The 16,439-nt window shown below is 40.2% G+C and overlaps 1 protein-coding gene across 1 annotated transcript in view; it reads left to right on the plus strand.

The window, feature by feature from the left end:
- Positions 1 to 16,439, plus strand: part of HHIP (hedgehog interacting protein) — a 70,017-nt gene that overhangs the window by 1,924 nt on the left and 51,654 nt on the right. The window contains exon 2 of the mRNA XM_035112464.2: positions 10,477 to 10,669. Within this exon, the coding sequence (XP_034968355.2) occupies positions 10,477 to 10,669 (193 nt within the window). The remainder of the gene's footprint in view (positions 1 to 10,476; positions 10,670 to 16,439) is intronic.

Consider the following 16,439-nt stretch of genomic DNA (forward strand, 5'->3'; position numbering starts at 1 on the left):
TGGGACTGTAAATTAAGGTGGCGGTGGTTTTCCCGTTTATTTTTTCTGAGGGTAGAAAAGTGTGTACGATTCTCTCCACATGTTTGGTCAGGAAACTTCGGGTAGCAGATGGTGATTGGGAGAGCAGATGATGCTAGGACGCTGCAAACTTTTTACGAGCTCTTCCCCCGATTAGGTCTGGAGAGAGAAAATGGGAGGGGGGGGGGAGAGGATTCCCTGAAGTTGTTCCTCGACAAACTGGAGCGGTTGCAAATGGATCTTTCTCAAACGGGATAAAAGGAGGGTATCTACTGGATTCTGTGGGGCGGGGGAGAGAGAGAGAATTTGCTCTTTTGCAGCATGACAGTTTTAACGCCATTAGACTTGATGGCATTCTGAGGATAAATGAAAAATCCTAGGCATCCTGGAATAAGAAGGGCGTCTGTTCAGGGGTCTGCTGTTCTTCTGCGTTCCAGCGTGTTGGTGTTCTCTAAGTTTTTCACGCTATTGTTTCGATCAGAAGGGCAATGTGTAATGCTGGATCTAGGGAGGGAAACGTGATGAATAAATGTCATTGAGAATCACTGCACGTGAAATAAACAATCAGGTGTCTTTCTCACTGCCCCCTCTTTTCCCCTGCTCCCCCTCCCAGCTTTTAGGTTTAATTAAGAATTCCTCCGTTACAACACTGCAGTTGTCAAGGTCTGAGAGCGTCTTGGAAAACTTGTGTTTCAGTCTTTCTGGCCCAAGCATAAAAAAAAAAAAATACCCAGCCTGAATCGAATTTTTATGCTCAGTTCACGGTAGATTTCACTCCATTCTCATGTAAACAGCTTCTACGAATCAACATATGTGTCTGGGTGGTATCTCTCACTTTGTTTTGTAACAAAAAGCCATATTGCATCATTTAATTTGCTCAAGTCATGCAAATAGGGAAAAAATCAATAGGACAAAAAGGGGTCGACTTATCCTCCTCCCCACTAAACTGCTGCCCACACACAGAGTCCTGTTGCTTATGGCAAAAGAATAACAACAACACCATTGTATTTGTTGGTTGGTTCGCTAATGGGTGAAACTGGAGAACATCATTCTCCTTCAGTCCCCAGCTCTGTCCAAATGCTCATGCCTTTTGAGAGAGCATTTGTCCTATCCCCTCTGTTCCCAGATGAGCGAGAGCTGTCTTTGCTGCAGGGATTTCAGCAAAGGAAACTCTATTCTTACCAGATGCAGCAGGAGTTTGGTTGAATATTTTCTCCGCATGTTTGGCCAGAGGTAGTGTCAGCAAAGCTCCTGTGTGGTAATCACATTAAACTACACACTAACTACATTCAGATAACCTCCTAAATCTCTAACTGAAACCCACAAATGCCAGAGTCAAGCGGGGAGGGGGGTGTCCTTAGTTTATCCTGTTAGTAACATCTAGAAATAAGCAGCAGCATCTGCTGGATGGACTCTCTGAAATCTCCCTGTAATAAATAAGCTCTCTGTGGTGGATTAAAGGTGAGATAGACTTTACACAATAGTTGCATTTCTACCCAGTTACGGAACTTGATTTCTTAGCACTCTTTCTTTTGTGGCTGGTGACATCTAAAAACACTTTTAACTAGAAGGACATAATTAAATGTACATCTCAACCCAGCATTTCAGGCTATGTCATATCCATATATATCATAGCATTCATTTAAACAAAACTTGGCAATAAACATTTTTGCACGTCTGTGTACCAGATGGACAGACGTGCATTTTTTTCCATTTTCGTGTGCAGTGCAATCCTATTCATGCTTACTCAGAATCAAGTCCCATTGATTTCAATGGGATTTACTCTCAGGGAAGTGTGCTTTGGAAAGTTTGTCACTTCTGATTCACATGACACATAATGGATGACTTTCCATGCAAAATGCATCTAGTAGGTTTGTGATAGCAGACTCTGAACAGGGTGCTCTGGAAATGCTCCAGGAAGTACGTCTCTATGGCTGTGCTGTGACACTGCAGTTATGATACACCCACCCACAGACAAGGGTAAGGGTGATAAGAAATAAGTGTTTCAGCAGTTTTTAAAAGTAATGAAACACACTCAGCAGTCATTTCTAATTACAAAAAGCCTCTTGGTTTAAGACTACATTTGTCAACCCTCTGGCAATTTAATGATCAAATTATTGATCTGTATTTCTAATGAAATGCTGCCAGCCTCTTAAGTACTGCAAAGCTGCAACAGAAAATGCACAGCCACATGAAATTACAGTCTCCCTTTATCATCTTTATTTTGTTTTGTTTTATTTGCATGATGTCATTGACATTTTATCCCTACCTTCTGGTGCTCTGGATTATTCTCCATTTACCATTTGATTCTCTAAATTCATAACCAAATAATGACATATTAAAGTTTTGTGCATTTTTTAAAAAGTTTGCTTACAGGCTGTCAAACACAGAGATCTTCTCTACCTTGGTTTCACAGCCAAGGCTGTCAGGGAATGGGTGAAAAGTAATTGTTTTCAAGTGTGCCCTTTTGCAATCATTTGTTTGCTCTGGCTCTTTCTTCCACAAAAGCTATTGTTGAACACATCCAACTAAACAAATAACTCATCTTGGGGTCCCTGTAACAGCTGCCTTGGTACAATGATCTATTTACATATTGTCCTAAAATTGAAACTGAGCTCCTTAATGACATAATCTAGTACTATAGTACCAAATGAAGCATATGCTGAAACTAGCAGCTGAACCATCTTGAAAGCATTCTGTTCAGAGGAATAATTACTTGTATACCAAATACTGCTTCATATTAACATCAGAACTGAATGCTATGATTTTTCTGCTGACTTGCACCCATGCGAAATGGTACAAGTTGTGTTGGCCATATTCTTTTGTAAAATCAGAAGAAATTATGCTCCTATATGTCTGTTCCCTTTCACCTTTAGCTTAATAGTGCCAACCCAACTTTGTAAACTACAAGTCCCTGCATATTTATCTCACCTGTCTTCTCTTGGCTTCAGCTTCCTGGGTAGAGATTAAAGGATGAGTTAACATATGTTATGAATCAGTCAGTAGGCATAATAATTAGTAAGCATACTGCAAGCTTAAGCAACTATAATTTCATGGTTCTACATATGGCTTTTGGAAACAGCAAACTAATTTGAGTATAACAAATCTGATTTTTTTAAAAAATGTATGCTCGTTCTTAAAGATACATTTTACATTGGGTTTTTTTTTACATTTATTCAGATTAGTCCATATTTGCCATGCCCATGACAGATTTGCCAGTGAGTGAAACAGGGTCTGCAGGAACTGATGCATGCAGAAAGTCCCAGTCCCTGGCATCATCAGTTAACAGGATCTCAGGTAACTGATCTGTAATCTGAGAAGGAATCATAGCAGTGGTAGAGCATGCAGAAGGTCCTAGTCAAAAGAATAATGTAACAGATTATGTGAAAGGCCTCAGGCTAAGAGCAGCTTGCCACTCGAGTAGGCAGTATTGGGCTGGCATAAAGCTAAGCTGGTATAAGCCTATTTCTTGTGTACCAGAACTCATATATAGCAAAGAAGGCTAAGTCTGCAATATGAGAGCAGTATGAACTAACACACCACACAGAGACAAGATCAAGTAGGGCATGTTCACAAAGAGACTTCCTCACACCCCATTAGGCCTGTTTCTCTGGGCATACCTTTGATATTGTGTGTGTGTGCACGCACACACGCACGCCACCATAGGTGAAGGAAGCCCCTGTGAGAATGTGTCCTTAATGCGTATTTCATAGGGCCAATCCAACCATAAAGGCAAACGGCAAACTAGGCAAACCTGGAGTGTCAAATTCCAGGTGTGCCAACTACAGAGCTGCTTCCTGTGCTTTTGGAGGAGGCAAACAGGGGTAGCTTAGCAGCTCAAGGCCTCTTGAGGGAGGAACCCCTGTGCCCCAAGAGCCTTAAACACTGTAGCAAAAGGGAAGAAAGTAATGTAGTGAGAGGTATTTAAAAAGAGGACACAAAAATTACATCCTAGTCAGCTTTTGTTCATTTCATGTGCAATACAGTAGTCTGAATTTTTGCAGGACACAGCAGCTGCAACCACCAAGTTGCTTGTGGGCATTCCTTGCCCAACCCCTGCTCTGTAGCTGCTCTGCTTCTCCTCTCTCTCATACCCAACAATGCTGGCCTTCCACTGTCAGCTGTGGGGAAGTCCACCCCTTGCTGCTTTGGGTGGCAGCGCTGCCTGGGCTGGAGTTCTGGGAGCTGGGGGTGCAAGAGCTGGGCAGATGTGGGTGGCACCACTTTGGGGAGGACTCAAGGGCAAGGGCCACCACCAGTAGATGTTAATCTACTGAATGAGGGGCTTTATGTGGGCCTTTTGTTGTGTGAGATTGGCTGTTTTGCCCAGTTAAAATTTAAAAGCACAGTCTGGGGTCTTATATTTCTTTTGAGTCTTGGGTTGATGCTTTTTGATATGTGTCTGCAGTAGGATCAGTTGGGGAGAGCTCAGCAGGCCCCAGTTGCAGTGACGAAGGGCCATGCCAAGTAAGGGGGACTTGACACAGAGAGTTGGTGGCTGTGCCAACTTCTTCTCTTGCCAGAGTAATTGTGGTTGTTGTTATCAGTCAGCCCTCAGATGCTGTTATTAAGTACCAGGTCAGTTTTAAATAAAATCTCCCCCATTCACAATTTGTGAGTGGTGAAGCTGACCTGGCTTATGTATTACCAGTACTTGCATGGCTGAGCAGAGTTTAACTGATCTTACCCAGCTTTCCCTACCTGAGTACTTGGCGCAAACTTGGGGGTCAGGGAAGAGAGGTTGCTGTGACAGTAGAAATTGGATCTCTCTCTCTCTCCAGGCTTCCTGTTTTCTTGAGTGGGAATCCAGTGTGTCTGTGCCTTTTATTGGGCAATTGGAACAGATTAGGGATTCTGCTAGTTTACCATCCAGCTTCCTGCCCAGCAGTCTTTCCACCTGAGCTAACAGAAGTGGTCTTGGAGGTAGTGTTGTCCGCCCTGCCCCCCCCCGGGCTGTTGATCCTAGGGGACTTCAACATTCATGCTGAGGCCACTAAATCTTGGGTGCCTCAAAACTTCTATGGTCACAAATAATAACCATGGGGTGCTATCAGCCTAATGCATATGGCAGACCACACACTGGATCTGGTCCACCAGCTGGGAAGAGGGTGATCTGTAAGGGGGGGGGGTTAACTTCAGTTGCTTGTCATGGTCTTATAATTTCCTGTTCAGATTTAGGTATTCAGCTGCTTTCTCCCTCTTCAGCAGCTGGAGACCTATTAGAATTGTCTGCCTTTTGGAGGTTGATGGATCCAATTGGTTTCCAGGTTACTCTGGGAGATACTGCTGTCAAAATCCTGGTTAACCTGTGGACTAGGTGGATGATGTGGACTATGGTTGCCCTTGGGCACCCTATCCTGTTTGGTAGAGTCAAATTGACTTCTTGGTATCACCAGAGCTTAGAGCAATGAAACAGCTCATATCTGAAGAAGTGTGCATGCACACGAAAGCTCATACCAATGACAAACTTAGTTGGTCTCTAAGGTGCTACTGGAAGGAATTTTTTTATTTTGTTTCAAAAGAGCTTGAGAACACGTAGAAGAAAAATCCAGATGCATGCAACTGAACGCTAGTGAGTGTTCATTATTGAGTCTCCTCAATAGTAGTGAATATAATGAAGAAGCACTTTGGTGCCTCCATTGCATCCTCACTATGCCGCACAACAGAGCTTTTTGGTAGTATGGAGCCTTTTATACTCGGCCCAAAGGAGGTGGATGAACCAATATGACCCATTGTGACTTTCGTAAACCATTTTGGGGATAAAATCCCTTGTATCCAAGTAAGGTAAAGGTAAGGTAAAGTATCCCTGCATGGTTAAATCCAGTCAAATTCAACATGGGGTGCGGCGCTTTTCTCCACTTTCAGGCCAAGGGAGCCAGCGTTTGTCCACAGACAGCTTTCCGGGTCACAGAACACCATGACAAATGCCAGAGCACACAGAAACACTGTTTACCTTCCTGCCACAGCAGTACCCATTTATCTACTTGCTCTGTATGCTTTCAAACTGCTAGGTTGGCAGGAGCTGGGACAAAGCAGGAGCTCACCATGTCACATGGATTAAAACTGCCAACCTTCTGATTGGCAAGCCCAAGAGGCTTTGTGGTTTAGACTACAGTGCCACCCATGTCCCTGTCCCTTGTATCCACCATGCCTTTCACTGCACCAGGTGACTCTCAACAGATATCCAGAACGCTATCTTGTCCTGTTTTGTTAAGTTGATATGGCTTGAGAATATGGACAACATTGTTGGATCTGCATAGGTGACCACATTTGCTCTTGACCCTTGCCCTTCATGGCTAATGAAAACTGGTAAAGAGTGGATGGCTAGCTCAACCAGGGAGGTGAATAACATCTCTGTATAGGAGGGAGTTATCCCTAACTACTAAAGACATTAGACTTAAGAAATGCTCCCAGGATTCAGAGAATTTAAACAACTATTGACTGACTGCTAATGTCCCCTTCTTGAGCAACACTGAGTAAGCTGCTGCTAACCAGATCCAGGCTCTATTGGATGAGACTGATTGTCTGGATCCATTTCAATTGGAGCTTAGGCCTGGCTTTAGCATGGAAACTGCCTTGGTTGTCCTGTATGTTGAGAGACAGGCAGAGTATGATGCTATTGGTTCTCCTTGATCTCCCAGAGACTTTTGATACCACTGACCATAGTATCCTTCTGGTGCATTTGTCTGAGTTGTAAGTGGGTGGTACCACTTTACAGTGGTTTCAGTCCTACGTGGATGGTCATCTTCAGAGAGTGGTGCTTGGGAAGGTTGTTTAACCCCATGGTCCTTCCTATGAGGGGTACCGCAGTGGTCAATTTAATTGTCAGTGCTATTTATTGGGGCACCTTAATGACTAAGAGATCTGTTACAGCACAATATTCCATGGGCTACAGTCCACTTCATCAGATTGATCAGATTTCCTTTGAAGCAAAATATTTTAGTGTATGTGGTAATTGTCTTACCAAAGTTAGGATGCCTGTGTTATTAACAACTGCTTTGTGAATTGCCACTCTTCATTATGTAATTATCACTGTCTGTATTCTTTTTCTGCATTTCATTTCCCTGTTTACAGTATCCTCTCCCTGTGTATGTATATACCTGTAAATTCATGCATCTGATAAAGTGGACTGTAATCCACCAAATTTTATGCCATAATAAATTTGTTAGCCTCTAAGGTACCACAATGTTCTTTGTTGTTTTTAAAACAACAGTGTTTTTACTTGTCTGCAGAAATCAGAAGGGAGGCTGTTAGAATTACCCTAGGAGGGGAGTTCCATGAGAATTAGCTCAGAGCTTGAATATTCTAGTGAATTACCTCCAACAGCTGCTTAAAGCTTGCAGCTGCCTAGAAGAAAACACAGCAGTTACCTCTTGGTAAAACTTGAGCTGTGCACAGCCCATCAGGAAACTATGTGTAATGTTAATTTTATAATTTATTAATCATATTCCACACATACATACACATCCTAACATGGTGTACAAAATGCAATAAAATACAGCCAAAAACAACACAGTAAATAATTGGATATAAATCTAAAAGTTTATATCTACATTAAGTAGAGACCCATGGCAGAGGCATTTTCATCCAAGCTGGGAAAGTTTATTGGATAAACAAATTCAGTTGTCTCCAAATGCAGATAATGAATGCCTTCTCTTGAGAGGAACACTGTTCCACAGAATAGGGGAGCCACACAAAAAAACCCTGTTCTGACTTACTGTGTAAAAGGCTTCCAAGATCGTTGGAACTTGAAAGAGAATCTCTCCCACAGACTGCAGTGATCTACTGGGTATATAAGGGATAAGGCAATCTTTCAATTAATGAGTAATAAGTTGTCCATCTTTTGAGTTTTATTTGTGGACTTCTTTTGCCTGGCCTAGTCGGATGCATTTTTCTTTTCTCTGTGGTCAAACTAACATTAAAAAAAATCTGTACCCCTTCATCTCAGCATACTATGTGTCTTTCTCATGGTTATGGCTTCCTGCTAGACTCAGACAGTTTCAGCTTCCTTTTTCCAAACTGCAGCTTCTTTTCAGGCCTGGTGACATCAGGTGATGCATTCAGGCAATTACCAACAACGCAATGCTACCTTCTCCTCATCATGCTCTTTATCCCTTATCTGTGGTGCTTCCATCACTTCCAGTTCCTCCATCAGCAGTGGTGCCACCTCCACCTCCATGGAAAATGTAGCAGTCATTTGTCCCAGGAAAAGAAGTTGTGTACTGTGCTGCTGAATTGGAAGTGCAGAAAGCTTCCATTTGGACATACCCTTTATGACCTTAATAAGGATGAAGGGCCATCTTTGCTTTGAGATGCCAAAAATCTAGTGCTGAGATAGTTGCCACACTGGGGATTTAAACAATTAACAGTGTATAATAGAGCTAAAGGAGAGTACTGTACAATTTTCTGAATTGTCAGTGCTTCACAAGTGCAGGCTACCTTGAAAAATATGCTTGCAAGTGGTTTAAAATGTCATATGGTTAAATTTAGGTGGGGTTTTTGCTAAGAGAGTTCCAGTGAATTGAGTGCATTTCACTGGCACAAGTGTAATGAAACCACTGACAGATCACTTAGCACGATGAAACACTCTCTCTGATCTAATTTGACTCCAAGTTTTATGTGATTGCCACCAAGCCAATAAATGTGATGACTCCAAACTTTTTTTACAGTACTGTGGTGTCTCAGAAGAGCCGTGATACAATATACACTAATTATGGGCTGACTCCAAATTGAATTAAGTAATAGAGCTGGATTTGGCATAGAAAATGTTTAATTCAAGCAGAATGAATGGAGCAATGTAGCGAAAAATTACTGTACTCTTTCCAAAAACACTGCTCAGTATGACGTTATAGAGACTGAAACACCACATATCCCACATACTCCATGGTCTGAATAACATTGTTAAGTGTTGAATATCAAATTGATTCTAGGTTGTAAAATCTCCCAGAATGCAGAATGTGGCAGGAACATTATCCATATTATATTTTAAAAATCTGAAAAAAATATAAAGAGACATCCATATGCATGCTGAAATAAATATTACATTTGACTTTCGGGTAACAAGTAACAAATAAATGGGAACATGCAAGGAGTGAAATATTGTCATGTGATTTTTTAAAAATATAAATGCAGTTGCCTTTTGACTGTAGGGCTTTTCAATGCAAAATGGTTTACTGGCCATTTTCTATATTCTTGGGGGAGCCATAATATTCTCCAGATAGTGGCCTACAGGCAGAAAATCTCTCTTATCAGTGATGGAGTCATTCAATAAAGCAGATGTCATCTAGGAGGAAGGATTTCCCTATTATGGCACATACAAAATCCAAAGAGTGTTTGAACATTAAAGTCTGGAATCACATTCATGCGCGCGCGCACACACACACGCACACACACACACATACACTGGGAGAGAGGATTTAGATGACCATGGAAAGGTGAAAATAAACTAAATTGTTCACCAGTTGGTATTGAAAACCAAACTGGAGAAAAATTATGTTTCCATATTTGAAGCATTATGAGACCCCAAGTTTCATACTGACAGGAAATATGATATTTGGTGACATCACTATGCCAAACAATATATGCCGTAAAAAATCCTTCCAGTAGCACCTTAGAGACCAACTAAGTTTGTCATAGGTATGAGCTTTCGTGTGCATGCACACTTCTTCAGATACCCATCGTGCATGCACACAAAAACTCATACCTATGACAAACTTAGTTGGTCTCTAAGGTGCTACTGGAAGGATTTTTTATTTGTTTTTTGACTGCGTCAGACCAACATGGCTACCTACCTATAACTAATATAAACCATATAAACCAATAGCTGTTGTACCTACCAGAAACGCAGTAGCCAGCTACTACCACCACCTTTATCAGCTTCTCTGTTTAGTATCCCCACGTTGATCAGATTGGAATGAAAACCAAAGCAGGATGTGGCCAGTTCTATGGATGTGTTGCTGGCAAAAGGGAAGGTTTAGTCATTAAGCCTGAGGTTCTCTATTTCTATTCAACTATGAATTTAATTATGACAAGTTTCAGTGACTGTTCATTATACATTGTGCATTCATTCAGATAGTGTTCCAAATATTAAAAGCAAAAATACTCATATTTTTGTTGATGAATGTGGTTTCTACTGTGCTGTAGATCAACTTCATAAGATGATATGTGGCCAGTGATAATTAAGCTATCCCATTCTAGAGCTGGCAATGAGTTGGCTTTTGACTAAACCGATTGGCTTTCAGGGATGCAGAAAAACTGCACAGTCTCATGCTAAAAATACTGGTGAATTATGGGTGCTCAGTTGCTTAGACTTATGTGTGTTTGCCTGTGACATTGCTGCTTTTACATGTATTCCTGTATAACTGCCCTGCTTAAATTGGCATCAAATATTTGCATTAGTTCACAGGCCTTTTTGCAGAAGGTGGGAAAGCTTATATGTCTCTGGTTTGTGGCTTGCAGATCTTTTCTGTTACCAACAACACAGAATGTGTGAAGATGCTGCAGGAAATCAAATGTGCACACTGTTCGCCGAATGCTCAGAATCTGTTCCACTCAACTGAGAAGGAGGCATTGGGAAGAGAACTAGTCCTTCCTTTCCTGTGCAAGGATTATTGTAAAGAATTCTATTACACTTGCAGAGGTCACATACCAGGTAAATCAACATTGTAAATAGTAACTTATTATAATTGTGTATACCTTTTATTGCTAACACATTGTGCAAAGCATCCTATGTGTATCCTAATTTGTTTTATTCGGAAAATACTGCTCAGGGGGTCTTACAATTTGATCTAGATAATCAGATCATCTACAGTAAAGTGTTTCTTTTCTTAAAATTCATTATGTTAACTTGGCATAGTGTACAGTTTGTCCTGTTCTCCCCATGGGACACTAAGCCATAACTCCTGGGCACTGCCCTTTATCCAATTGCTTAGTCTCAAGGCAACAGGATCTAGTCAAGTCCAGAGTGCAAACTCTAGTAAATCAGGATTGAGCACAGGCTCTGCAGGACCTGGGAGAGCTCCCAGTGGGTGTTCCCAGAGAAGGCAGAGACCAACACCTGACAACTTGCTTCTGGCTTGAAGCATCACACCTGTGAGCAAATGAATAGCCTCAGAATGTGCATTATTATTTCTCTTCTGAGGATCTCTCATGGAGAAGAGGTCTGTTTTATACTTTTCGCTGGAGTGTTGCATGTCAGAAAAGTGGAACTAAATCTGAAACTGTTCTCCTGCTTCTGCAAATACTATAAAAGGGCCACCGCTTAATGTTTTGCATGCAAAAGGTCCCAGGTTCAATCTCTGGCATCTCCTGGTAGGGCTGAAACCCTGAAGAGCTGTCACTACTTAGTGCAGACCCTACTGAGCTGAATGGGCCAGAGATCTGACTCATTATAAGACATATTCCTATATTCTTGTGCACAAGCAGAAGAATGGGAACTGCTATCGAACCTAACCAACTACAGCACAGTTTACAAAACAGCATTAGTGGGTTTTTTTGTTTTTTTATTCATGGTTCTTTCAATTCAACCCTATAATTTGGATTCAAATTGGAGTTATCATCATCATCACAATATTTATTATTTTGCATAGCAATTAAAATAAACTAAGCATTTAGTTGCAATTGAAAGCTGCCCAAAGACATTCAGCTTAAATATTGACAAGACATTGGGGAAGGGGACATAGAAAAAATATTCAAAATATGGAAATGGTATATGGGAGAAATTGTTGGTGTGAGTTTAATATTATTATCCCACTTTAAAAATGTAAACTAACAAACAAACAAAAACACCTAGGAAAGCAGTAAGGGAGGAAGACCAAGAAAAAAAGTTGGGTTTTTAGGAATGTTTCAAACGAAGTCACAGAGGAAAGTAATCCCAGCCATAGGGAGAAATGGAAGACCAGGGAAAACCCCTCAGTCCAAATAGAGGATCAAAGGAAAGGCAAGTAAAGAAACAGAAAAGTGCCAGGTTGCAATAAAGGAAGTTGATGTCCTGTCCTCTTTGAAGCACTGTGCTAAAAGGGCCATATCAGAGGTCACAGGCAGCCTCAGGTGGAATAGTGGGTGTTAAATCATCAGCGAGGAGCCCCCAAATGCCTGATGCCTCAGAAAGACAAGGAATGTTCACTTGAAATTTTGAAATACAAATATGGACTCAGAAGACAACTTCATTTTTAAAAAAGTTTGTTGTCCTTTTAAGAAAGCTGATTTTGTAGTAATATAAGTTAAACATATCTAGAGGACTAAAGCAAACCTTCAACATATTTGTAGGATTTGGACCAGTTCCATGGTGTTGCTAAACACATTGGGCAAAATAGTGGCGTTTGATAAACACACGAGACCACAGCATAGTAAATGTTATTCTTAATGTATTATGTAATAGAGAAGAGAATCTAGGCCATGAGATCTATGGTGACCATACATGGGACACAATCCAGATAAATTTACATTGTGCTTAAGTCCTTTGACAGCAATGGGTTTTAGGAACACTCAGCTTTCTCTGGATTGTCCCTGTAGTCTACTATCACATTTCTGTGTACTATCAAAATGTTTTGCAGGGGATGTCTTATCCTCCAGCTGCTCCAACTTTAACCTAATTATCATAAATTATTCTACTTTTTTTCTTACTTTGCATATGTGCTACTGTCCCCTAGCAAAGGATTATGAGCACAGTGCAGGCAAAGATAGACACTTTTAATTCCCCCTGTGATTGTTCCACAGTGAGCTTAAATGCCTGCCATTTAAATTTATGAGAATTAATTTGCCTGGACCACAGACACTACTTGTAGCTTTTTAAAATGTTTCTGTCTATCTCTATCCACAAAATGAACTATGTCTCTGATATTGTATCACCTTTTGATACCTTTGTGACTATATAATTGCAAAGCTGTTTTTCCTTGCATTATCTCTTTCCATTTTTACCTTAAAAGTGTAAATTGTGTTGTTGTATAAGAAAGCTGAGGTAGTAATACTCTTAATGCCATGGTTTGGCATTAATGTGCACAAACAGAACTGTGTAGAACTGTGTCCATCCTTCCTCTGAGGATTCTAAAGTGACTTCCTCTTAGATCCAAAAGCAATGAATATATTTTGCTCAAATCATAGTTTGCTCTTAAACTAGGATCAAACTGTGGTTTGGGATCTTGGTTTAAGAGCAAACTGTCATTGGAGCAAACCATAGTACACTGCACTTGGACACAATGGGAAACTATGGTTTGTTGACAAACAGGAAATCAACTTTAAAATCCTTAGCACATGAGGCAGGATAGCTCAGGCTTGATTCTTGACTCTCCTTAGCTCTGCCCATCTATGTATAGCCAAACCATGCTTTGGTATTTCATCTGAATGCAATCACTGTAATGTGAAGAGTAGAAGAAATTAGCAGGTGCGACTCTATCACATATTAAGTTGCATAATAATTATTTATGAAATTTGTGCAGCTTTCTTAAAAAGCTGCATAAATAATAAGAGTTAAAACAAGGTGCAGGCTAATGTGAAGCACTTGTGGAAAAAAGGCTTTTCAAAAGAATATTTATGTACAGTGTTCTTGATTTCTTTTAACTCTCAGGGATGCAGGACATTTTTGTAGTGTTCTTTGACTTGAGAAAACATTTTGAAAAGGCTTGATTTTCCCCTTTGGTGTGGTTTAACATGTATCTAAACTCATTCAAATATGAAAATATTATTATTGTCTTTGTAAACTACAGAGACGTTTCTAAGACTTTCCTAAACCAGCTGTTTTTTGCTCTTTATTGCATTCCCCAAAGCAAAGCAGAATAGATCAGAGTTGCCAAGACTGCCTGCTGAGCAGTGATAACAGATTAGATTAAATGTTTGGCTCATGCTGGAGGCCACTAAAAAGAATTTATTTTTATTTTTATTTATTTTAATACTATTTAAATAAAAATAATAATTATCACATATGAGAAGCACATCCTGCAAAACTTTAACATTGTGTGTGTGTACAAAAGTTATTGTTTTTGAGGAAAATTTTCTTTCACGCTATGAAAAGAATAAGATGCTAAATGCTAAAGGAAGTGGAGAGAGAGCGATCTGAGCTGCACAGGAGCTGGAGTCGAGAGAGCCTCACTCCCTAGATCAACATATGTGGTGACGAATGACAAATTTATTTTCCTACAGAGCTTGTGTATATGTAAAACTGCTGAAGTGCATCAAGATGTCAAGTGCTTTTTGTGACCACCCAGGTTGCCTTGAAAGATAACCAGATGAAAACATAACTTTTAAGCACTGGGCTTTGGAGGAAATGGCTTACATGCTGTAGCATCAGCTAGAGTAGGATTGTTCCTACATCAATCAGATGCTAATAATCATTATAAAGACTTGTTCTGAAAGTGGTCCACAAGGACAATAAATAAATAAATAAATACACCCATGTCCAACCAAGTTAACTGATTTGTTTGGCAGAGTGATCATTCAATGTTTCCTGAAAGTGGTGTGCTGAGGTTTGGTTTCTGTTTCTGGGACAAATAACTGATGGCTCAATTCTATAGTTCTGTGATATTAAAAGTGGGGAGGGGAACGATTATTAACAGGAAACACATATAGATTTCCATTTATTTGATCTTTGCATCTCTTTCTAAGATCTGTAACAATTGCCAGAGGAGTAGTCTTCTTCAGCAAAAACAACAAGAATAACAAATTTATTATGGCATAAACTTCCATTTCCTTAAGGCAGCAAACCTAACCACAAGTAAGTCCAATGAATTCCTGGGGCTTTTTTCCCATGTAAGGTTAGGATTGCAACCTAAAATCTCTAGTGAGCAAAAGCTTATGCCTGTTCACCTTTAAGGTGCCATAGGACTCTTTGGTGTTGCTTCCTAACAGCTGAATCCATAATACTGTAAATATGCATAAAGAAATTTTTTAGTACCTGGCTTTATTCAGCTGACATTTATTGCTTTCTTGAGAATGGGAAACAAAAGGAAATTCTACAACAGCCTGTTATATCTCAAAAAGCAAATGTAGCTGTGTTGGCCCATGAGAAGAAGAAAATCCAAACTTCATAATTGGGCAACAGGAGCAACCAAAATGTCACAAAATCATGGCAGGCTTTGAGAATAACTTAGAAACATTAACCAGGTATAAATAGGCCTATAAAGGACACTTAATTAGAGTGCAAAGGATCAAAGCCCCCCACAACTGATCCTAGCAGTCACAAACAAATATTTGTCATAAAAATGCATATCACCAGAAAAGTTTTTTTTAAGTCATTGGAACTCAGGTTCAGATTCAATTTTCAGTGGAAAATTACTTGGAAGAGGGGTTGGAATGCCATTTTATTTTGTATATTTGTTTTTGTTACCTATAAAGTTATATTAATATTCCCATTTTTAAATGCAGGCATTTTTTTTAAACCTGGGTGAATCAAGGGAATATAGCTTGTTCTTATATTCCCTATACCCGCAGGTGCCCCCCTCTTCACTACATGTTCCAAATGCATAAGCAATACACATTTAAACCCTTCTTTTCTAGTTGAGCTAGAAAATATGGATAAAAATAAAAGTTGTTGACAAGTTGGGAATGCATCACTGTCCAATGGCAGTAGAAAAAGTTAAGAATCCAGTGAGAGGAGATGGAGATCATCACAGTTCAATTATAAGCTTACCTTAGTACTGCAGAGTACTACTTGCATTCTGCAATTGGAGATACATTCCTGAATGCCTATGGAAACTCTGAGTGGTGCATAACAAAGTACTTTTTCTAGTATTTCTGTTTGCACAATAAACTTCCTTTCCACTCCTTTCCCCATGTACCCCGTGCCCTCCCCAGATCTGCTCTAGGGGGTTATGGGTAAACCCATAGCAGATTTAGGGAGCATACCAGGAGAGGAGAGGGAGCAGAAGTTCAACTGCATTGTTCAAAATCCTTACACTAGCGGACACCCTCTGTCAATTTCATTTCAAGACTGGTTTTAGTGTATCCAAATCCCCATGATTCCTCAGAGCTGTGGCTTGGTTTGCTGTCTATTATCATGTTTGTTTTTCTTATGAAGAAGAATAGATGTTGTATTGGGCCTCTGAGATAAGAAGCATAAACATGGCCACCTTCCAGACAGGGTGCCCTGGACTTTGTGTGTATCACATTTTCATGGTTCTATCTGTGATGAAGTACCTCAAGTATTTGGATATCCGTATCAGTGAGTTAAGCCTAAGCATCCTTATCTATCAAGCACTAGGGGACTTTAGTGCTGGAAGTGGTGTCTTGGTGAAGTCTCTAGCATACTGGATGAACTTCCTTAATGTAACAGTGGAACAGGGTAGGGTACTAGGAAGAGTCTTTGTCTGTGCTTGGCTTATCTGTTTTGTGATGCTAGAGGGATTGTGAGCAGAAAGAGTGGGAGAAGCAGAAATCTAAGAATGAGGGAGTCAATATCTTGAAAAGGCAGTAGGCTTTGCTTTTTTTAT

This window comes from Zootoca vivipara, chromosome 9 (assembly GCF_963506605.1).
Source record: "Zootoca vivipara chromosome 9, rZooViv1.1, whole genome shotgun sequence".
Lineage (NCBI taxonomy): Eukaryota > Metazoa > Chordata > Lepidosauria > Squamata > Lacertidae > Zootoca > Zootoca vivipara.